At 44.9% G+C, this 23,297-nt stretch overlaps 1 protein-coding gene across 3 annotated transcripts in view; it reads left to right on the top strand.

The window, feature by feature from the left end:
- HNF4A (hepatocyte nuclear factor 4 alpha) overlaps positions 1-14,566 on the top strand; it is a 78,605-nt gene extending 64,039 nt beyond the window's left edge. For all 3 annotated transcript variants that reach the window (XM_028735075.2, XM_077929261.1, XM_077929262.1), the window contains exons 6-10: positions 1,928-2,015; positions 4,175-4,330; positions 5,062-5,298; positions 6,131-6,256; positions 6,845-14,566. In XM_028735075.2, the coding sequence (XP_028590908.2) occupies positions 1,928-2,015; positions 4,175-4,330; positions 5,062-5,298; positions 6,131-6,256; positions 6,845-6,987 (750 nt within the window). In that variant the 3' untranslated portion in view covers positions 6,988-14,566. The remainder of the gene's footprint in view (positions 1-1,927; positions 2,016-4,174; positions 4,331-5,061; positions 5,299-6,130; positions 6,257-6,844) is intronic.
- Positions 14,567-23,297: the final 8,731 nt, after the last annotated feature.

Below are 23,297 nucleotides of genomic sequence, written 5' to 3'. Positions count from 1 at the left end.
TGTGAGGTGAGTGGGGCTGAGAGACTTCAGAGAAGTGTGACTGGCCCAAGGTCACCCAGCAGCTGCATGTGGAGGAGCGGAGACGCGAACCCAGTTCCCCAGATTACGAGTCTACCACTCTTAACCACTACACCACACTGGCTCTCAAAGTGGGTTGATAGGCTGTTTTGAAAGCTGTGTGCCTTTTAACATTAGGGTACCTTTAAATCAGAACTCTGTTTGGACAATGAACTTTCCTTAAGTTCGTTCCCTCCCAGTGGTGAGATCTAAACCTCCGGAAAATAATGCTCTCTCCTCTTTCCTTTAGCTCTTTCATCGCAAGATATTTCTTCATGTTTGTTCAGTGTATACAGATGGGCCCATCCCTATAAAGACACCCTTTCCCAAATCCTTTGGTTAATGTTTAGTGGTTGTTTGCTGCACAGCTGAAGTCCCGGTTGGACATTAAGAAGCATCCATGCCACACTGCGTCTTAGTATTAACCTTAGTTTCCACAGATTTCTTCTTTTAAAAAACAGAAGTGGGACAGGAGATATAGAACATTCTTGAGGATCACTGAAGGGCATAAAGTGACAGAATGCAATCATTAACAACAGAGCAAGAGAAGAGGGTTTAAGAGAAAAACAACAACCACGGGTTGCTCATCACAGCAAGATGTCCACAGTCAGCAGAGACATTAATTACAATGCTAGACTTGGGGAAAGTAGTCCAACATGTGGCCATTTGAGTAACCTTATGGCTTCCTTAGAGAGCCCTAATGTCGCTGGATCCCAACCTCTGGATTGGAGGGCCAGCATTATTTTACTTGTTTATGAACTAGGCGCAATCCACCTTCACCTTTGCATGTATGTGCCCTCAGGAGAGGATCAGCGTAGGGCTCGACAGAGCATTCTTTTCCCTCTGCAACTGGACCCTGGGAACAAGCTTGCAAAGGGGGTGGTTGAGCACCTCTCACTTACGCATCTGCCTGCTGCTCTGTTCCAGGGGCCTTTGTTCCAACCAGTTATTCCTGCTCTGGTCCCCAAACATCCTAGCACTGAGTGAGGAAGGTGGCTATATATCATTGTTATATTAGTCTTCAACCTCCACTGCCTTGCGGGATATCTCTGGGAGAAGAAAAGGCTAAGGAGTAAGCCCTACACAGATTCGGAGTAGAGTCCATAAGACAGTTAGATGGCACCTTGTACGCCTCCTTCCGGCAACTCCTGCCAAACATATTGCTCTGCTTTCCTTTGGACCATATCAGTGAGGTGGGGTGTGGGTGTCTTGTCATCTGGGCAGCCTAAGATCTCCATACACACTGCCCAGGCTTACGCCCAGGGGAGGGCACTTCAGTACTGCTAATGCAGCAGATTGACTTCACCCCTGGAGTCGCACTCCATTGCCTGAGACAGACGGGTGCCAACAACAACTAGTCCCCAGAAGCTGATGAAAGATCAGGCCACGTTACCGAGCAATTTAGAGGCCCCCCCCATATCCTGTTGAACATGAGACATACTGTGCCACTTCCTGAAAAACAGAAGGATGAGTACTTCCCATATGGGAATTTATAGGAAGTGCTCACCAGCCTACTGTTGTAAGTGATGCCTGGGATGCTTGTGTAGGCAAACATCAGAAGAGAAAGGGGAAGGAGCTAAGAAGACTTCATTGATCCCCTTCTCTGGGGAGAGCTGTGCATGTGCAAGTTCCACAGGAATTGCTATTCCTCCGTGTTGTGTTCCCGCCCACAGAAAACTAATCCCCTTATGGGTCATGACGTTAGATAGCCGGCTTATATTGTGATCCTTTCAATCATGTGGAGTAGTTTAGCAAGCTGCAATTTCTGCGCTCTTCTTCTGCGCTCTTCTTCTTCTTTCTGTCTCCCTCTGCCCTGCCATCTGTCCTCCTCTTGCATCAGCCCTCTAATAATAGGCCTTTGTTCCTCCAGGTGGCTTTGCTACGGGCCCATGCAGGGGAGCACCTGCTACTGGGAGCCGCCAAGAGGTCGATGGTGTTCAAAGACATCTTACTCCTAGGTAAAGGTGCATCGTATAACAACATGCCTCCCATCTCCTGTTAAAAATACTGTATTTTATTGCTTTTTTTCAGCGTGGGGGTTTGGAAGGAAGCAGGCAATGTACTGTATTTTTCCATGTATAATATGCCCCTGTGTATAAGACGCCCCCTATTTTGGGGGACTCAAAATTAAGAAAATGCACTATGCACTGTCTGTGTATAAGACGACTCCTTATTTTAAACTTCAAAAATTTAGGGGGGAAATATAGTCTTATACACGGGAAAATACGGTAATCTGCCAGGTTTCTTTGTCACCTACCGCAGGGGTGGGAAACCTCAGTTTCAGGGGCCAAATGCCCTCTCTGTTTGGCCCTTGGGACTCTCCCCAGGCCACACACCCTCCTGAGTCACACCCCTCACCAGCCCTGCTTTGTACCGCCCGCTTGGATGTTTTTGCCAGGCTGGAATGTGTCACTGAACTCTGATAATGCTTCTTGCTCGCTTGGATGTTTGTGTGGAAACTAGCCTACTGTACACAAAGGTGTAAAGGGCACATTTGTTGCTTTGCCCACTGTTGCCTCTGACCCCACCCAACACTGGGATGCGGCCCCCTGAAAGGGAGCGTGGCCCACAAGTGCAAGAAGGTTCCCAACGCCTGATTTGATGGTTTTCAGTTATCTCTACAGTTCTGTAAGCAAACATTATAACCTGCAGGTATATTTAGGCAGGGTGAGTTAAGAGCTGAATGTGTGTTGCAACAGGCATCACTCCTTTGTCCAACTTTGCAAGAACTTTTCACCAGAGGTAAAAGTGGGACGTAGGTAGACATTTTGAGTTGCGGTTCCTTTCTCCTGCCTTCAACTCTGAAAAATAGAGAACCATCTCCCCTCTGTCTCCAGCCTGAGCTAGCCTCACAAAGCAACACAGCGTTGCAGCAGTGGGACTTTACTTTTATTTTATTTTATTGATTTTAATTCGTTTTGCTACATCAAACATTAAAACAAACGAAAGAAACATACATAACACATACACACAAAAAAGAAATACATAAAAAAAGAGAAATAATAATAAAGAAAACAAAAGAAAAAACATCTCCTAACATAAGATACCAACAAATTAGGTTACATTTACTAAATAACACACAACACTAATTGACTTCCCTTCATCTCGGTTTCAGAATATATTATATGATTTTTTATCTGCAGTTTCTTTTTACAGCAGTGGGACTTTACAATGACTGAACTGGCTGAAAACTGACTCTCCCCACCCCCACAGGCCCCATCCAACTTTTAAAAAATGTTTTCAGTGGGTTTTGGAAGTAGAAAATCCATTTGCTCAATGCAAGCCATTTATAGAGTGGAATTGCTGATGAGGAACATGTTTAGGATCCAGTTTAGACTTAAAACATGCTGCTACTCCTCCTGAGTATATCAGTGAGTCGGTGGGAGAAGAAGCAAAAATCAGGATGGCCAGATACAAAAGAAGTCAGGACTCCTGTACTTTCAGAAACAGTGCAGAAGATCCATATCATGCCAGTTACATCTGTTGAAACCCCCTTTTCTACACTACTGTCAAAAGGTGCAGAAGTCCTGCCCTCTTTGAATCTGAGCACCCTTTTTGTGGACTGGGAAACCAATTGTCAACTTCTGCTTCTTTGTCCTCTGAAAGAAAATAGTGGTGCAGTACAAAAATGTCATAGCTCAACAAATTCCTTCCCCAATTCCAGACATCTTGGATCGTACAAATGGCAGGCAAGTCCTTGTTGATGTTGCCGTCACTGGGGGCTGTCTAATTGGCAGTGACGTGTGAGGGACCTTTTCAGTGGTGGTTCCCTGTTTGTGCAATACCCTCCCTAGTGAGATATTTTATTTACCCAGGCACTTGATGGCTGAAATACACTGTTCCTGGAAACCCTGAGATGCTGGCTCAGAATGTTTTAAACTGTTTTTAGAATGTTTTCAAATTTCTTTTGGTTGGTTTTTTAAAAAATGTTTTATCATTGCTATGATATAAATCGAAAGAAGAAGAAAAAGAAGAAGAAAAAGAAGAAGAAGAAGAAGAAGAAGAAGAAGAAGAAGAAGAAGAAGAAGAAGAAGAATGGGTTGTGGATTACAAATAGTGAACAGTGACGATTTTTGATAGAATTGGGTTTTAATTAAAACAAACAATTCTCCTGCAGGAAATGACCACATAATCCCCCGTAATTGTCCGGACTTGCTGGAGATCAGTCGTGTGGCTGTACGCATCCTGGATGAGCTAGTGCTCACCTTCCAAGAGCTGCAGATTGACGAAAACGAATACGCATGTTTGAAAGCCATCATCTTCTTTGATCCAGGTAGGTGCTGATTTTTCATTAACTTGGAAGAGGCATCTAAGGCTGCTTCCATGCCCCAACCCCTTTAACATGGCTGGGGAATTGCTTTTCTACAATGTGTGGGGAACAAAGCTAAAATGAAGGTTCCGCAGAATACAGGACTGTATTGTCTAGCAATGCCCTTCCTCGTGGCCAAGTTCCTCCTATAATGTTTATTCACGAAAAAGAACCATTCAGTAAGGTTCCCAACAACATGAGTGCAGGTGAGGGAAGTAGAGAAGTAGAGAAAGCAAATAGGTTTTTTTCTCCTAGAACACAGAACATCTGGCAAAGCTGAATGGGAGAAATTCAGGACAGGCAAAAGGAAATAATTCTTCACACAACATATAGTTAAAATCTGGAATATGTAGTGATGGCTGCCATCTAGGATGGCTCTAAAATGGGACTAGGTAAGGATGATAGATAACTAGTTGAGGCACAGGTGTCCTGTGTTGCATTTGTTCACCCTGTTTCATAAGCCGGAGTTGTCACAGCGTCCCTCTAGTTGCTCTTACACAATCAGAACTCATTCAAAGTCTGTGTTAGTGCAGGATGAGGAGAATGAAACTGGCACACCTTCCCCAGTGCCTGCCAAAGGAGTTTGAGCAATGTAAGGAACCAAGTGCTTCAGGAGACCACCCAGACTGGCCCACTTGAAACTGCATCTTTCTTGAGAAATGCCATAGTCCGTAATTTCTTACGGTTCCCCCCAGATGCTAAAGGGCTGAGCGACCCCATCAAGATCAAGCGAATGCGGTACCAAGTTCAGGTCAGCCTGGAGGACTACATCAATGACCGGCAGTATGATTCACGGGGACGCTTTGGGGAACTCCTCCTCCTCCTGCCCACCCTCCAGAGCATCACTTGGCAGATGATTGAGCAGATCCAGTTCGTCAAGCTGTTTGGCATGGCCAAGATCGACAACCTTCTGCAGGAGATGCTGCTAGGAGGTGAGTGTTGACCCTACAGGAAGCGGGATTTTTTGGCTATTGAATTTCAGGGGCTCCTCCAGATGACCATCTTATTCAGCATCTATCCTGGTTAGCATACACAAAACTTACACAGTGGTTATACGTCCAGTTTTTATGGAGCATTGGTCATGATCGGTTTATGAGGCCATTATATGACAATGAGCATTCATCCTTATATGCTTACTGGACCTCTTCTTAACAGGCTTCAGGCTCTTTGGAAAATCCAAGCATTTTGTGTTGCCCAATTCCATTTAGGACAGGGATCCTGTGCATTTAACTCAGTTAGGAACAAGCTGGATGTACTGTAGGGAACTGGGACTGCCAAACAGCTGAGGGTGGACATTATTCAAAACAAAGTCAGCGAGGAGTTGCAGGGGAATAGCAGTAGAGGGGATAGATAGGTTAAGCAACCCTCATCTGCTGAGTTTCCATTTCAGAGGTCACAATCTCCCACCAAAGCAAAGCTCTCCCACCAGCCTCACAGACCTGTCTGTGGAGAACCTATGCAGACTGCCAGTGTTTTTATAGCATGTAAAGTGACATTTGCCTGGCGCCTGCTTCGTATAATATAGTCAGGTGGTTAGAAAAAAACTATTTTATTTTCTCAGGTTTTTAATCAATTAAACTGGTTGGGTTGTTGGTTTTTTGAGCCCCTTTGGAACTGGTATCGTTACGCTATTGCTTTGTGCTGCATTCTCTGCTTCATCGAATTTTGCATGTAACCATTTTACTGCATTTTTATTTATTTTTTTAAAAAAGAAGAACTATATCCATATATTATGCAGTACTTAGAATAATATATATAATTTAGGGTCATCAAGTGACACTCCTCACGCTCATCACCATGCTCTTCACCCGCACCTGATCCAGGAGAACCTGGGGACAAACGTGATTGTGGCCAACACAATGCCTGCTCAGATGCACAACGGGCAGCTGTGTGAGTATTCCTGCACAAGAGAACCAGCTCTCTAGGTGTGCTGTTTGTGTGCTGAGTCATGGTAAACCGAGTAAGTGGAGCTGTATGCAGATTTGTCAGTTTGCTAGAGTACTGGGAGCAACATCTCCCATAATGCTCTGCTCTCCCCAACACCAGTAGGAAAGGAAGAGGAAGGAGCCTCAGTCAGACTTTTTAGAAAACACAATAAAACCCCATAGGATGGTGTACATGATTACATGAGTACGTGAAGAGGGAGAACACACATCCTTCGAAGAATAAGAAATATTTAAAAGGAAAGCATTCTAATATTGATGGGACAAGAGCAGAAGGGAGTAATGTTTCATTTTCCCACTTTTAAAGAGGCTACCTTGGTGCACAAGTACATAACAACATTTGGCATGTACATCTAATCAAAAGTAAAGAAAAGACTTTTGAAAAGGCTATTGAACCCGGTAGGATTTACCTCTAAGTAAACATGCATTGGGTTGCACTGTTAACCTTCTTTTGATGTGATCCTTTATACTCTAACTGATCCTGTACAATGCCTTTTATATATAATATAAAACATCATTTTTTTTCTTTCAACAGCCACTCCCGAAACTCCCCAGCCTTCCCCACCCGCTGGCTCAGGAGCTGAACAATACAAACTGCTTCCTGGGGCCATTGCAACTGTGGCCAAGCAGCCTAGTTCAATCCCTCAACCCGCCATCACGAAGCAAGAGGTCATCTAGCATCCAACCAAATGAATGTATCAGATGCCACAAAGACCATGATGAGGGAGACAAACCCTTTCTCATTCCCGTTTTGATCACTCTGGAGGTTGAATATTCACAGAGGCATCCCAGGGCACAAACGCATCAAATTGTTATTTGGAAATTAGATGGGGAGAAAGCCATCTTCCCAAAGCTGACTCTTCATGTGGCTGTGGAGAACATCTGCACCCAAGCACTGCCAAACGAATGAACTAGCCTTGGTGGAAGTCTTTATCCTATAGAGCCAGAGCCCAAATTTCAGATCCGTAGCTGACTATTTCAAAAATTGCACTGACATGCTTGTTTCATCACTGCCACTGAGTTACACAACGTTATTGTGTTTATTTCGCTTCAAATCTTAACTTTTTTTATTTAAGAAAAGGCATCCGAATGAAAGGGAGGGGTGAACACCTTCCCTGCAAGATCTCTAAATAGCTACAAGCCCTCTCGTGACAATCCCAAGCAGGCATGGTGGTCCACACTAAGGAAGAGGCAGAAAGTTTGACCCGGATGTTGCAGAAGTACAGCCTCTTTATTGCCTTCTCCACAGTTCCACTCACTGCCTTGGGGCAGTAGCAGAAGCAGGAGCCAGGACTAGATGCTTCCGGTGATCTTCAGAAATAAACAAAATTCAGTGGCCAAAGTAGTTGGCGGTGCTTTTTCCACCTGGTGATTTCTATGAGGAAGTAGCAGCTTGTTTGAACAAAGCATTGGCTTGCTGGATCAGACCAAGATCCATCCAGTCCAGCATTCTCTCCTTCAAACAGCAGTCAGCCAGATGCCTCTTGGACTCACAAGTGACGCATGAAAGTGGATGATGGTCTTCTCTTGGCTACGCTCTTCTTTTCCTCACTTGCTACTCATGCGCATTGTCTCTGCACATGGAGGTCCCATGTCTGATAAAGTAGTCCTCCTCGAATTTGTCTAGTCCTTGTTGAGACTGTAAGATTTGCCTTCTTGCTGCAACAGTGCCAAGGGTCCCTTTATTTGAGGGGATGCCTGTATGTGGAAGTGCTACACAAATGTCGATTTCAATGTCATCCTTCCTTCAAGAGATAATTCAGTTGCATTAATGATGCCAGATTCCTCTGCTTCAGTGAATCTCCTAATCAAGCGACCCACTACCGGCCTCGTCCATTTCTCGTCCCTATTCATAATGATTCCAGGTGCTACGTTGTTGGGAATTATGGAGAACAAATGAGGGGAAGATCTGAAGGTGACGCAGGTTCAGGGCTGGCACTAGCGAACCTTTCTCCTAGGCCTAGGCGCTGCCAAGGAGGTTGATAAGCCAGGGCTGCATGGGCCAAGTGCACTTTTTGCCAGAATTCACGCAGACTGCACTGTGATGCAAACCATCCCCTCTAGATGCAAAGTTTCTACCTGATCTTAAGCCCTTGCTGCCGTGCCCCTTGGGTAGTATTCCCAGTTGTGAGTGGCAGCCATCTTGATGCACCCCCTGCGTGTGGCAGCTCATAGGAACGCAACATAGACTGCCGTATACAGAGTCAGACCATCGGCCTCTCCAGCCTAGTATTATGCTGCAAGCCTGATGCAGGCATCTTTCCCAATCCCACAGCTAGAGACCCTTTTAATTAGAGATGTTGGGAATTGGACCTGAGACCCTCTGAATGCAAGGCATGTGCTCTGCCACTGAGTCATCGATCCTCCCCTAAATACAAGAATTGGGGACCTCATTCCAATGAATATACAGCTGACAATCTTTTAAAAATGCCCTAGATCCGATGAGAGGTCAAAAGGAAATTAACTTACTTTCCCATTTTAAAATTTTACCTCAGCAAGCATGAGGGCTTGGACTCGTTCTGTGTGAGGATAATTTTTTAATTCAATCTAAGCTGTTAGGCCAAAGTCATGCCGACATCACATGTGATATACAGTGGTACCTCGGGTTACAGACGCTTCAGGTTACAGGTGCTTCAGGTTACAGACTCTGCTAACCCAGAAATAGTACCTTGGGTTAAGAACTTTGCTTCAGGATGAGAACAGAAATTGCGTGGCAGCGTGAGGCCCCATTAGCTAAAGTGGTACCTGAGGTTAAGAACAGTTTCAGGTTAAGAACAAACCTCCAGAACGAATTAAGTTCTTAACCTGAGGTACCACTGTATGTTGACTACTGTGGAATTTCCTTGGCATTTAAAACACAGCTGAAAAATGTCATTATCTGCACACTGAACCACACCCCGGGGGCATGTTTACACCATCAGTTATTCTCAGTTAAGAAGCCCTGATTTTTGCTCAGACTGATTCATTTAGCACATTCAAGGAGCAAGTAAGAAACTGAAGTTGAAAGAGAATCAAAGGCTACTGAAAAGATCAGGGGCTCGTGATTTGATCTCAGGATAAGCATAACAATAGTTGAATTCTTCTCTGATGAGTAAAATTACCTGTTTCTTGGAGAAGGCAGGCCTCATCCATAAGACAATTTCAGAGATGCAAGAATCCCTATGAGGTGACTTCCCCTGCCCAGTGTTTATGTGGTAAACTATAGGGTGAGATTACAAATTAGTTAAATGAAACTTAAGAGTTGCCAGCCTTTTGGTGCTAGTGAGCACACTGGGAATTTTGAGAAAGCGCTGTGGGTGCCAATTGCAAAATTCACAAGGGTGTGAAATGTCACACAAAGTGGCACCCACAGCTAAAAAAGAGGCAGAGCCACAAAGTAATGTGATGTTGTCCCATCAATGGAAAAAATGCACCTCCATCTGTCATTGCCACACTCGGACACAGAGGGAAGTCCTTTGCAGTCTCTTAAATTTCAAACAAGTGGGAGGGTGGGTGACTAGTCCCGGCATCCAATGAAATGTGGCCATGTTTAAAGGTGTGTGTACGATGTAGGAGAGGCAGGAAGAGCAAATGGTCCTTTGTGTCCTGGATTTTTGAGGGGATATTCACTGAGGCCTTCCAAAAACACTATAGGAAGTTCTGGTGGACACCCTAGTGCATGCAGATACCACATTGGTGGCTCGTGGTGGTTGTTCCATCTCAGAAACACTCATGTGAAATGGCCCAGGGTGGCTGCTGAAAATATTTATTTTATAGAACTATTTCTTCATGGTATTTCACTCCAGAGAGTACCAAAGCAATTGACAACCACAAAAGATAACGTAGTAATAAAATATATCAGTCAAATAATATCATAGAATCGTAGAGTTGGAAGGTACCCCAAGGGTCATCTAGTCCAACCCCCTGCAATGCAGGAATCTCACCTGAAGCATCCATGACACATGGCCATCCAACCTCTGCTTGAAAACCTCCAAGGATGGAGAGTCCACAACTTCCCAGGGGAGACCGTTCCACTGCTGAACAGCTCTTACTGCCAGAAAGTTCTTCCTGGTGTTTAGTTGGAATATCCTTTCTTGTAACTTGAAGCCATTGGTTCGAGTCGTACCTCCCAGAGCAGGAGAAAACAAGCTTGTTCCCTCTTCCATGTGACAGCTCTTAAGATATTTGAAGTTGGCTATCATATCTCCTCTCAGTCTCCTCTTAACCTAAACATACCTAGCTCCTTCAAGCGCTCCTCATAAGGCTTGGTTTCCAGACCCTTGATCATCTTAGTTGCCCTCCTCTGCACATGTTCCAGCTTGTCAACATCCTTCTTAAATTGTGCCCAGAATTGGACACAGTATTCCAGGTGTGGTCTGACTAAGGCAGACTATTACTTCCCTTGATCTGGACACTATACTTCTGTTGATGGAGCCTAGAATAGCATTAGCTTTTTTTTGCTGCTGCATCCCACTGTTGACTCATGTTAAGCTTGTGGTCCACCAAGACCCCTAGATCCTTTTCACACGTACTGCTAGTAAGCCAGGTGTCCCCCATCCTATATCTGGTTCTTCCTGCCTAAGTGCAGAACCTTACATTGATCCCTATTGGAATTCATTTTTTTAGCTTGAGCCCAGTTCTCCAATCTGTTAAGGTTATTTTGAATTATGATTCTGTCTTCTGCAGCATTAGCTACCCCTCTCAGTTTGGTGTCATCTGTGAATTTGACGAACAAGGTGCTAAAATCTAAAAACTGGCAATAATAGTCTGGAAATGCCTGAGCAAATCAATGACTTTTAAAAGCATGCTGGAAGCATCTGACACTTGGTACCTGCCTAATCTCTAAGGTGAGGAAGGTGCCACCACAGAGAAGGCTCTTTGCCTTACCATTGTATGTGGTATGGAGTTCACCAGTTGAACTTCTGCCTGCTATGCAGATAACAGAGCCTCCTCTATTGAATGCCTTATTCTCAACATCCAGGATTAAGTTTCTTCCTTCAGCTGTTTTTCTGACTTCTGTTCTGTGTGGCTGCATATCAGTGCCAGAGCCTCCATTTTCTCTCCATCTCTCATGGTGCACCAGGGAATAGACTGCACTCCGTGTCCTTGTCTGTCCTGAGTCCTCAGCTGGAAACTGTTCCAGCCAGAGAAAGTTAATGGAAACAGAATAATTAAAGTCTCGTTCTGCAGCACCAGATATGATGCCTCTCAAGGTTAGGAGCCAAGGCAGCTAGCAAGACAGGGTATCTGAAATTTATTTGGATTCCTTGGAGTACATGCAGACCAGAGTTAAGTTTATCTTGGGATAACCATCTCCAAACGTGTACAGAGTGCTATTTTTCTAGAAAAAAGAGGTGCTGGAACTCACCATGAACACCCCCCTTTTCTCTTATAATGGCAATGGCGCCCACTTGAGAGGTGCCGGAACTGAGTTCCTGCAAGTTCCAGCTGAGAAAAAGGCCTGAGTGTACAGATATTCTGAATCTTTCCCAGAGTCCAAATTCAATATTCATTATCCAATGATGTCCTGTGCTTATCTGCTTTCTCTTGCTGAAACCCTAATAGATACTGACATGTCCCTTAATTTTACAGAAGAAACATCCAATTTAATGTGTCCAGAATGTAGACAGACCATAACAATCTTCAGATGTTGGGGCTGAAGGTATGTAGCTCAGTGGGAGAGCACATTCATAACTTCCCCAGGTAGACATGGAAATAATACAGATCTGAAAGCTTGGAGAACGGCTGTCGGTCAGTGTAGACAATACTGAAGCAGATTGACCAGTGTCCTGAACTCAATAAATTATTATTATTATTCAAACTTTTAGAAGACATCTGAAGGCAGCCCTGTTTAGGGAAGCTTTTAATGTTTGATGCATTATGGTATTTTAATATTTTGTTCGAAGCCACCCAGAGTGGCTGGGGAAGCCCAGCCAGATGGGCGGGGTATAAATAATAAATTATTATTATTAATAATAATAATAATTAAAGGTTACCTTCCTCTGTTCCTTTGGAAGGATGAGCACAGCGCTCTCTGCTGATCATCTGCTTCATTATCACATGCCATGGCTGAGAAAGGTAAAGGTAAAGGTAAAGGTACCCCTGCCCGTACGGGCCAGTCTTGCCAGACTCTAGGGTTGTGCGCCCATCTCACTCTAGAGGCCGGGGGCCAGCGCTGTCCGGAGACACTTCCGGGTCACGTGGCCAGCGTGACATCGCTGCTCTGGCGAGCCAGAGCTGCACACGGAAACGCCGTTTACCTTCCCGCTAGTAAGCGGTACCTATTTATCTACTTGCACCTGGGAGTGCTTTCGAACTGCTAGGTTGGCAGGCGCTGGGACCGAACAACGGGAGCGCACCCCGCCGCGGGGATTCGAACCACCGACCTTTCGATCAGCAAGTCCTAGGCACTGAGGCTTTTACCCACAGCGCCACCCGCGTCCCGCCATGGCTGAGAAAAGAAAGACCAATTTTCCAAAAAGGGCACTGACTGGGAAATAGAACTGTTTGTGATATATACTCACTGGTGGATTTCAGATTTTCTGTCTTTGGGGAACCCCTTCTGCTAAGGAACTCTCTGTACATCTGCCACTGAATCCCTGTGTATTGCAGAGGGTTTGAAGAATGAGGAAACGCCCTAGGGTGCAAACTGAGATCAAATAGGGTACACACTAGCCTGAACTGTTGGGGCTTTAAAGCACTGTTTAAGGCTATTTGAAAGCCTTTTTGCAAACAGCCTGTGCTGCTTTTTGAACCTCTGGTTTGCAGGCAACCAAACTGAGCAGGATTTCAGTCTTGCTCCAGTTCCTAAAACCAACACCCCCTGCACGCTCTAGCTGATTTCACCAGTGCTATTTTTCTAGAAAAGAAGTGCTGGAACTCACCATGAATGCATCGCTTGTTCTCTTATGGCGCCCACCTGAGAGGTGCCGGAACTGAGTTTGGCTGAAAAAAGCCCTGGGTGTTACCCCTCATCAGAGTGATGCCAGCTGATTGGCAGGTGGGTGTGGTTTTTTAAAAGTAGTCTCACAGACCAAAGTTTAACTCCTGGAGGTCCAATACAGTGGTACCTCAGGTTACATACGCTTCAGGTTACAGACTCCACTAACCCAGAAATAGTGCTTCAGGTTAAGAACTTTGCTTCAGGATGAGAACAGAAATCGGGCTCCGGTGGCGCGGCAGCAACAGGAGGCCCCATTAGCTAAAGTGGTGCTTCAGGTTAAGAACAGTTTCAGGTTAAGTACGGACCTCCGGAACGAATTAAGTACTTAAACTGAGGTACCACTGTACTGCCCCGCAAATTGGAGATTCCTCACCACAGACTAGACCTTACTGTGCCTATCACCCTATGTGAATTGAGAACATGCCCTATATCCACCCCCGATGTGCAGGACAGGGAAAGATCAGAAGGGGTGAACTAATGACGTTGCTTTTCTGCTGCAGCTGCTTCTGAGATTCTTTAAGATGACAGTGCCAAAGATTGAGACCTCTCTGTGTGTTTGCATAACATGGGCCCAAGCCACTGAGCTATGACCAAAGGTGCCATCCCTCTTTCGTGGAAGTTATGTTCATCACTGCATATTTTTTTGTCAAAGTATCATGGGGTTCCTTGCAAGAGTTGGAAAGACACTGCTGTAGAAGGTAGATAATAAGCGAGTGCCATCCCTTTGAATTCAAGAACTGGAATTATAGTTCGGGAGAAATATTAGCTGTTTTGCGAATTCTGTGGAGTTGTCTCCTTGTAAGAATAGTTCTAACTGCCAAAAAAAAAAAAAAAAAAGCCTCAAGCAGGATCCTTGACTGGAATAAATGGACCAATGGATATTAACTGAGGTCATCTCATTTACAGCTGCTTAAGGATTAGTCCCTTACCTTCATATGCAAAAATAAACACCCTGCCAGCAGACCTTGGGTGTCAAAGTATTCTAATGTTTGCCAGACACGACTGTGTTGTGCTATGTAATTTATTGTAATGATGGGTCAAATCATCCCCCCCTAAATTATTGTGTAAATCATATTGATTATGTGTAATTGCAAAATTGAATGTGAATAGTGTAAATTACAGGGTTGTTTTTCCAGCTGCAACAACATTTCCTATACGTAGGGATAGTTGGAAGAAGGTATTTGGGGTGTAGATTTACTACATGCCAGAAATCTCTTAGTATGGTACATTAATGTTTGTTGACTACCGCCTTCCAATGGAAAAGAGAGAGCTGTATTTCTTTTATTAGTGTTTTAAAGAAAAATAAATACAAAATGTTTTCTAACCTTTCACAGATAGGTGTCGTAACATGAAACTTTGTACATTGATTCCCTGCCTCTCCCACGCACCCCCCCCCCAAATTGTGAGCCAATGGAGTGCAGTAAGTAAACATATCCTCCAACATTTCTCCTATGAAAATAGGGACATCCTATTTAATAATAATATTAAGATTTATAATATTTTTTATTTATACCCCACTCATCTGACTGGGTTGCCCCAGCCACTCTGAGCGGCTTCCAACATATATAGAAACATAAAACATTAAACATTTAAAAAAAAAACAAAACTTCCCTATACAGGGCTGCCTTCAGATGTCTTCTAAATTTGTAGTTACTTATCTCCTTGGCTAGAGGGTTGCAAAACACCCTACCCTCCAACATTTCTGTGATGAAAACAGGGACAGCCTAAGGAAAAGCAAACTGTTCCAGGATCAATTTAGAAACCGGGACTGCTTCTGTAAATCCGGGACTGCCCCTGGAAAATTTAGACACTTGGAAGGTCTGAGTAAATCAGTGGATTTAGACCAGAAAGACAAGAGACACGTAGCTATTGATAGACAGACAAACAGATCTTTAACATACAATCCTATACCTGTCTACTCAGAAGCAAGTTCCATTTGGTTCAACAGGCTTTGTTCCCAGGTCAATCTGTATGTGTAAGGATGCAGTGTTGCTAAAAGGCTACAAAATACCAGAGGTGCAGAAGTTTTCAGGATAAGTGCACAAAAATTATAGGCAGATTGATTGGTTCTGAAGAAAGCGGTGCTCCCACAATTAAATAAGGGAACAGTTCCCCCCCAAACCCCCTCTTGAATACACCTCCATAAACCATAGCCATCTTAGAAGGGACATTTCCCCTTTCTCTCCCTTTCATGGAAATGGGAATGCTTTTTCTGTGGCTTGGCTCTCAAAACCAGCAGCAGAGCCAGTCAACTTGCATGCGGACTGCACCACTTTGGGCGGTAGGGGCCATATGACTGACTGTCCCCCAACTGTTTATATCGGGGAGAAGGCCAGGAAAGAGTACACCTCCTCTCTCCCCCCCCCCCCACAATTTTGCATGGAAATACATTCAGCCATGGGTGCTACAGACCAACCCAGACATGGATCGATCATGCATTTGCTCAGGCATTTTCCTGCTTGAGACAAAGCACTAGATGGCAGCTCTTCTGTATGTTGCATCAGGACAGCATCCTCCACTGCACCCAAGGGCAGCAGGCACACACAGCTGCGTCCTCCCAACACTTTGCGGCCATGCCCCAGTATCTGCCGCCTGAGGCAGCCCCCTCACTCTGTTTAACGGTAGGGCCAGTCTCGCCTCTGTTGTTTTAGACCTGGGCAACCTAGGAGGGTTCTTGGTGTGACAAGATACAGTGGTACCTCAGGTTACAAACACCTCGGGTTACAAACACTTTGGGTTACAGACTCGGCTAACCAGGAAGTAGTACCTCGGATTAAGAACTTTACCTCAGGATGAGAACAGAAATCGCGCTGTGGCGCAGCGGCAGCGGGAAGCCCCATTACCTAAAGTGGTACCTCAGGTTAAGATCAGTTTCAGGTTAAGAACGGACCTCCGGAACGAATTAAGTTCATAACCCGAGGTACCACTGTATTTTTATTCTTCACTTAAAGCTGAGACCCTGGGACACATTGGTGGGTTCTACCTTTGAGGCTCCAGGGAATGGTCTAAAAGCATTGACTGGGCTCGGCAGATGGCCTGGGCCTGGATCAGATCGCCTGGAAAGCCTCCTAGCATGCTACCTTCAGCTCGCTTGAAGAGAAGTGGGATATAAATGTGATGAGATAGTGTCCCTTTCCAAGGACGTCTGAACTTGCATGGCTGAGACAGAAGCAGCCGTCCTGTGGGACCACTAACCCGAGCCAAGTAGGTTTTGTGCCTGCCTTAATCCTTCGCATAGCTCGCTGGGTTAAGTGGATGACGCCAAGGCAGGATAGAGCCAACAAAGCACAAAAGGAAGATAAAGTGAAAGTTAATTTGTTACCGGTTGTAAAAGTGAAGAAACGCACGGAAGATTAGGATAGGTTGTAAACAGTTTTCACCCCCTCCTCGCCAATCACAAGACCTCTGTGTGCCGTCGGTCGGACATGGCAAAACATGTGCATTGAACCACAGAAGAGAGATGCAGACATGGTGGTTAAGGGAGCAGGATCGCAAGGGCAAAGCATCACTGACCGGCATGGTCCTACTGGTACTGGGAGTTTGCCCGTGAGAGACTAGCAGCCATTGGTGCTCCAGTAGGATCCAGCAGTGACTGACTACAGTTTCACTGGAGATGTCTGAAAAGGAACAGAGGGGCTACATGTGGAGTTGGACGTCTTTCTGGACATGATGGTTGGAAGGATGACCCCTTCAAGAAACGGAATGGCCCCTTAGCCTCAACATGGGTGCTAAAGCATTAAGGAACAGGGGCTCCCAGTGAAGCGGCATGCAAATGGGGTGGTGGTGGTGGTCCATTTACAACTTAGGTCCAGAATAATCAAGCAGGTGAAGCAACTCCCTTCTGGGGGAAAGGCTGCAGCATTTGTTTGGGACTTCTTAGGTAAGAGAAAGGTAAGAGGTAAAGTTGACGACACTATGCTTGGCACAGAGAAAGTGGACAGAGAAGAGTTTTCCTCCCTCTCACTAGAATTGGTGGCCATCCATCCAATGAAGATTAATGTTGGAAGATTCAGGACAGATATTTAAAAGTACTTCTTTGGGGAACTGTAGTCCCTTAGAGGTGCTGACAGGATTTAGGAGACTCCATATTCCCCTCCCAGAACTACAGAGTGTTTTAAGACTCCCTCCCTCTTCATAGGAAACCTGTAGCTCTTTGAGGGGAGTAAGAGCCTCCTAACAACTCTCAGCACACTTCACAAACTCCCAGAATTCTCTAGGAGAAATCCATTACCGTTTAAAGTGGAATCATGGTGCTTTAAATGTTTGGTGTGGACGTGACCATAGCCATTCTTGAAGGAGACAAGCCACTTTCAGGTATGTGTGCAATCAGGAATGGAGAAGCAGTGGGCAAAGAGGGAGGCCTTAGCCCTTCCCATAATTCCTGGCTCCAAGTTGTCCCCCTCAGTGGCTCCACCCGTCCACACCCCTGAAGCGTTCAAGTACGTTCTAAGGACCCCCACTCTCACCTCTCCACTTCCATTTACCAGGGATAACATTTCTTTCTCTAAAAGGACCACCGCCATTTGATATCATTAGTCCTTTATCTTCTTTTAATAGCAATCACATATATATAAAGGTAAAGGGAGCCCTGACCATTAGGTCCAGTCATGGCCGACTCTGGGGTTGCGGCGCTCATCTCGCTTTATTGGCCGAGGGAGCCGGCGTACAGCTTCCGGGTCATGTGGCCAGCATGACTAAGCTACTTCTGGCAAACCAGAGCAGCGCACAGAAACACCATTTACCTTCCCGCCAGAGCGGTACCTATTGATCTACTTGCACTTTGACGCGCTTTCGAACTGCTAGGTTGGCAGGAGCAGGGACTGAGCAATGGGAGCTCACCCCATCACGGGGATTCGAACAGCCGACCTTCTGATCGGCAAGTCCTAGGCTCTGTGGTTTAACCCACAGCGCCACCCGTATCCCTAATCATATATATACAGCAATCCAAAAAAATTCCCTATCAGAGAAAATGAGGCACAGCACAGCACAGGTCAAGTCAAGCACTTAAGTCTCTCTGATTTCAGTGGGAAATCGGGGAACCCTGCATTGAAATTTATGAGTTGCAATATTTCAACTAGATTGCACTCATGGTGTTTAAGATTATACACTACTGTGAAGTGAACAGCGTTTCTTCCTTTTCTCCCTTAAGTATTCCTGAGTGAGCTCCTCTAAATGGCTTCAGAACTTTCTCTACCACCTCTATGGTCGTTTAAAACTTCTTCGTGGAATATGGTGCCGCTGAGAGCATTTTATGGCCCCATATATTATGCTTTTTTTAAAAATCCACCAGCTATTACTGCTATAAAAACCCACACCTATTCCAAGGCCTGATGGCCATAAAACTGAGAGGCTTTGGGGACGGCCCAGAGACGTGGCAGTGCTGAGACAGGCATTTACGTGGGCCAGCCTTCTCAGTTCCTTCAAGGTTGAATGCAGTTCAATTTTTGTACAGTTCGTTTGGTGACAATGGGCTGCCTTCTGTAAAAAAGAAAAGAAAAGGAGGGTGTCCCGTCCTTTCCTAGGAACCACGCTAAGGAGGAAGTTCTGTGCATGAGTTTTGGAGCTCCTGTCTAACTCATATTTTATAGAAAGGCGAGACTCACCTTCAAGAGTAAACACTGTGGCTAGAACTGCAAATCAAAACTCAGGCCCATAAAATCACGGCACAAGATTCCCAGCTTTGTTGTGGGTGTGTACGCTGCAAGCAGCAGCAGCACCATCATATATAATAACGCTGACTTCTGTTAAACCACAGACCTTATTTATAGGGCATATCGACACTGACAAATCAGTACCCTGGGGTTAGAGATCTTTCACGTTGGCTCACCAAACTACAGTTCCCAGGATTCCTTGGGAGATGCAAACGACCCGCCAGAGTTGTACAACAGTGATAGGGCATGGCTACTTTCTGAACCTAAGGGTGAGTTCACATAGAACACCACAGAATTCACTTAAAGCTTGCAGCTTACAGCTATGATGTACATAAGGCTATTTGTGACTTCTAACCACAATAGCTATGTTCTACCTCCGCTGTCAAGAGACAGCTAACCTCGAAATACTAGTTGCTGAGACTCACAGAGTGCTGTGGTCCTTCTTGCAGACTTCCCACAGGCATCTGGTTGGCCACTGTGAGAACAGGATGCTGAACCACATGGGCCTTTGGTCCACGCTAGAAGGGCTCTTATTAGGTACTGTGGATGCTCTTAAGTAGCCCCCATTGGCTTCCTTTTATGTTAAGTGATGTCGAAAGAGAGGTGGTTGTGTCAGGCTGCCAGTATCCCCAGCTGGAGATCCCCAGTCTGCCCTGTATCAGATGTGGGCAGACCTCCTGCTTGCAAGATCTGCTTTCTTTTTTTAACAGAACCTTTAAGATCCACCAGTCAGAGTGAGGTGCAAAAGACATACACTTAAAGCTAAAGGATTCTGGGCCTGGGAATTTGTTTTGACCATCAGAACCAAATTAACCTTCCATGAAAAACCCAATCCCACCTCACAAACTATTTTAATTTCAACAGTGCAAAAGATTTAGGGCAGGGGTGCCATTTTGCTGTTGCCACTTGAAAATAATTGGAGTCCGAATTCCTTGCCAATCTACTTTCGATTACCCAGATATCTACCAGAAGATCCTGACCTACCTTTCGTTGTCTTAAAGAAATGGAGATTGGCTGACAATAAGAAGACAGGAGGGTACTGATTTCCATTCCAGCTCATGTTTGTTGCATTAAGTGCTGTTTCCATTCTGCTGCAGTTTGACTTCCAACAAAACAACAGTATTTGCCTTGCTTGCCGCTGTGGGAAGAATTTCCGTGAATGAATTAGTTAATTAGTTGCATTATTATGTTGTCCCTTACCATTCATTTCAGTGCAACAGAAATGCCGTGCAAATTGGGTTGTGTCCTCAATTCTGGATTAAGAACAAACAGCAGCAAATGCCAGTCATAGTCACTGGATTGATTTCCATTCTGGACATGAGACAAATAAGCAAACAGCAGCAATTTCCATCCCTGTTTCTGTCGGAATTATCTGACACCCCCTAACTGACTAGTCCTAAGAGCTCCATGTCAACAAAGGTCTTTTGATACATTTCAGTTCCATCTGTAAGATCTTTGAGTGTCCATATGTACAAGATGATGGTTCTGATACCTAGTTTCAGAATGATGTATTTTGTGAAGAAGGATCCCTTTGTCATAAGCAACTTTATTTATGTGACACTAAATATTTGAAGACACAGGTGGCGCTGTGGGTTAAACCACAGAGCCTAGGACTTGCCGATCAGAAGGTCGGCGGTTCGAATCCCTGTGACGGGGTGAACTCCTGTTGTTCGGTCCCTGCTCCTGCCAACCTAGCAATTCGAAAGCACGTCAAAGAGCAAGTAGATAAATAGGTATCGCTCCAGCGGGAAGGTAAACGGCGTTTCCGTGCGCTGCTCTGGTTCGCCGGAAGCAGCTTAGTCCTGCTGGCCACATGACCCGGAAGCTATACGCTGGCTCCCTCAGACAATAAAGCGAGATGAGCGCCGCAACCCCAGAGTCGGTCACGACTGGACCTAATGGTTAGGGGTCCCTTTACCTTTACCTAAATATTTGAAGCTAGGAGGCATTTTCTGAAATACAACTGTTTAAATGCAAGCAAATTGCTTCTTGGAAATGACACCAAGGAAAGAAAAGAGAACCGGAACACGTTTTTGCTGACAATAAAGACATGTTCATTTTGGTTCAACTTAACCCCCCCTCCCCCAATCCTTTTAACTAATAATCCTTCCAGGAAACTTTGGGAACAAGTCAACTGACACTCTGCAAATTACTGCAGAAAGAAAGTCATTAGCTCAACAGCACATTCCCTCACCAGATGTGTTTTGTTAGGTCCAGTTTTTGCAGAGTGCAAAAATAAAATAAAAAATGTGCTGCCTTTTGGAGAAGAAGCCAAACATTAATGTGATTGCAAGACAACACTGTAAAAATAGAGGCTGGCAGTGTTTAGGTTTGCCTGTGGAGGCCTTTGGGCTGCAGAACTGTCAGCGCTGTGTTTGTGGCGTCTTTCACTAGATGTTTTCCTACACACTGCGTTTTGGTCTCTGGTGCTACAGCAGTAGGCCATAAAATATTGGATAACTAAAATGGGCTCTTCATGCCAAGCAGCTTGTGGATTAGATTTGTTTAAAGCTGCTGGCCAAAACTATCATTTGCAAGGGATGGGCAACCTCTGCACCCATGAATCCAGCTCCAGTGTACTTCCATATCTGAAACCTGTTTATATGGAGGGCTTATTTCCATGCGGAACTCGCCGGCACCTCTCTGGTGGGCACCTTTGCCATTATGAGAACAGAGGAGGTGTTCGTGGTGAGTTCCGGCACCTCTTTTTCTAGAAAAATTGCACTGTGGACATGCCATACTTTTAAAGCACATTCAGAGGACATTGCCCTCCCCACCCGATAAATACAAAGAATCCTTGGAAGTGAGGATTGTTAAGGGTGCTGGGGATTGTAGCTCTGAGGGGTAAACTGGTTCCCAGGAATTTTGTGTGTGTGTGTGTGTGTGTACTTTGAATGTGTTTTAAATGTATTGTGTCTACACAGCCTTACTGTGGCTGTGGAACAGAATGGAACAGAATGAGGTAGAAGAAATTATATCACTTCAGACCAGTGTTCGAAACTCCCATTGTTCTAGGCGCATTTTGCGACAGGGAAATTCGTTAGTGCGAGCAATTTCTGAGCTCTGGGCGCAGTACTGCGCCGAAGATTTCAGATTAAAACTGCAGAGTGGAAGGAAAGGAGGACCTTTTTTCTGCCTCACCACTTCCAGCTACTCTCTGGAGACTGGAGGAGAGGCCCTCTTAAAAATATTAGGTTGGTGGGCAGGGGTAGGACCAGTGTCCGATTTACATATGAGCTAAACAAGCTATAGTTAGGGCGCCACTCTCTTGGGGGCCCCCAAATTTTTTCACTATTAATATACTTCCTTCTTAATTGTATTTCAGTTCAACAATTATTTTGATAAAATACATTATTTTGTTACGTGCACATGGCTTTAGATGCCTATTAGGTCCATAAATTACCATATAGCATATATTAAACATAAAAAACAGCAACAATTTGTTGTTGACAAACGACAGCTGGACATATAAAGGGCTCCATTACCTTCAGTAGTAGCTTAGGGCCTCATCAAACCTAAATCCGGCCCTGGACTAGACCATGTGAAAAACGGACATAATATTTTAGCTGCAGTGCATTCATTTTCAACTTTGAATTCTTGCTATATATATAAAAAAGCGCGCCTAGACATTCCATTGCTGCACCCATAACTTTAAAGTGCAATTGATTTAGCTCCTAGCTTTCATATCTGTTTCTAGCACTGCTTCAGACTTCAGGCAACATGTTCGTGTACACCCAACTGAAGTGCTACCTTTAATGGATACTTTGTTTTCAGCCCCAGAAGCTGCTGCCGACTCCTCCAGTTATCCCAGCAGGCAAATCGCCCGATTGATGGATCCTTGCTCTGGGCCAAATCTAACCTGAGATCTGCTGTTAGCAATGAAGTTGTGGCCTTATTTAATCCATGCTCTTGTCTATGGCTCATTATAGTTCCTTTGTTTATGGCCCATTATAGTTCCCAGCGCTTGCACCCTGCATGGATCACTTGGTGTGCAAAGCATTGTTGACGCTCACTTGCAATGGCTTACCTACATTTCAGGCATCCATTTCCCCCAACCTCTAATGGAAAGACCAGGGTCTGTACCCCATGACCTTTTGGATGCAGAACATGTGCTCTACCACTGAGCTACAATCATCTTTCCAGTTGTGCCAAATTCATTTGCTAGGGCTGAAAGCACTGTTTTATGACCTGCCGGGATGGATGTGATTCTGGGAGCTTTCCATTCTAAATCTTTCCTGCTCATGTTCTGTTGCCAGGCCTTTATAAAATATAGCTCACCATTCTGAGCTGTACATCAGCCCTGGGACATATGGATGAATGGCGCTGTAAACAAATGGCAGCCAGAGTTGGTTTATATTTAATGGGCTCCATGTAATGGTCTTCACTTCTTGACTCACGTCAGGTTCTCAGCCTGG

This window comes from Podarcis muralis, chromosome 5 (genome assembly GCF_964188315.1).
Source record: "Podarcis muralis chromosome 5, rPodMur119.hap1.1, whole genome shotgun sequence".
Lineage (NCBI taxonomy): Eukaryota > Metazoa > Chordata > Lepidosauria > Squamata > Lacertidae > Podarcis > Podarcis muralis.
The sequence above is the reverse complement of the archived record's forward strand: the minus strand, read 5'-3'. Positions and strand labels throughout refer to the sequence as shown.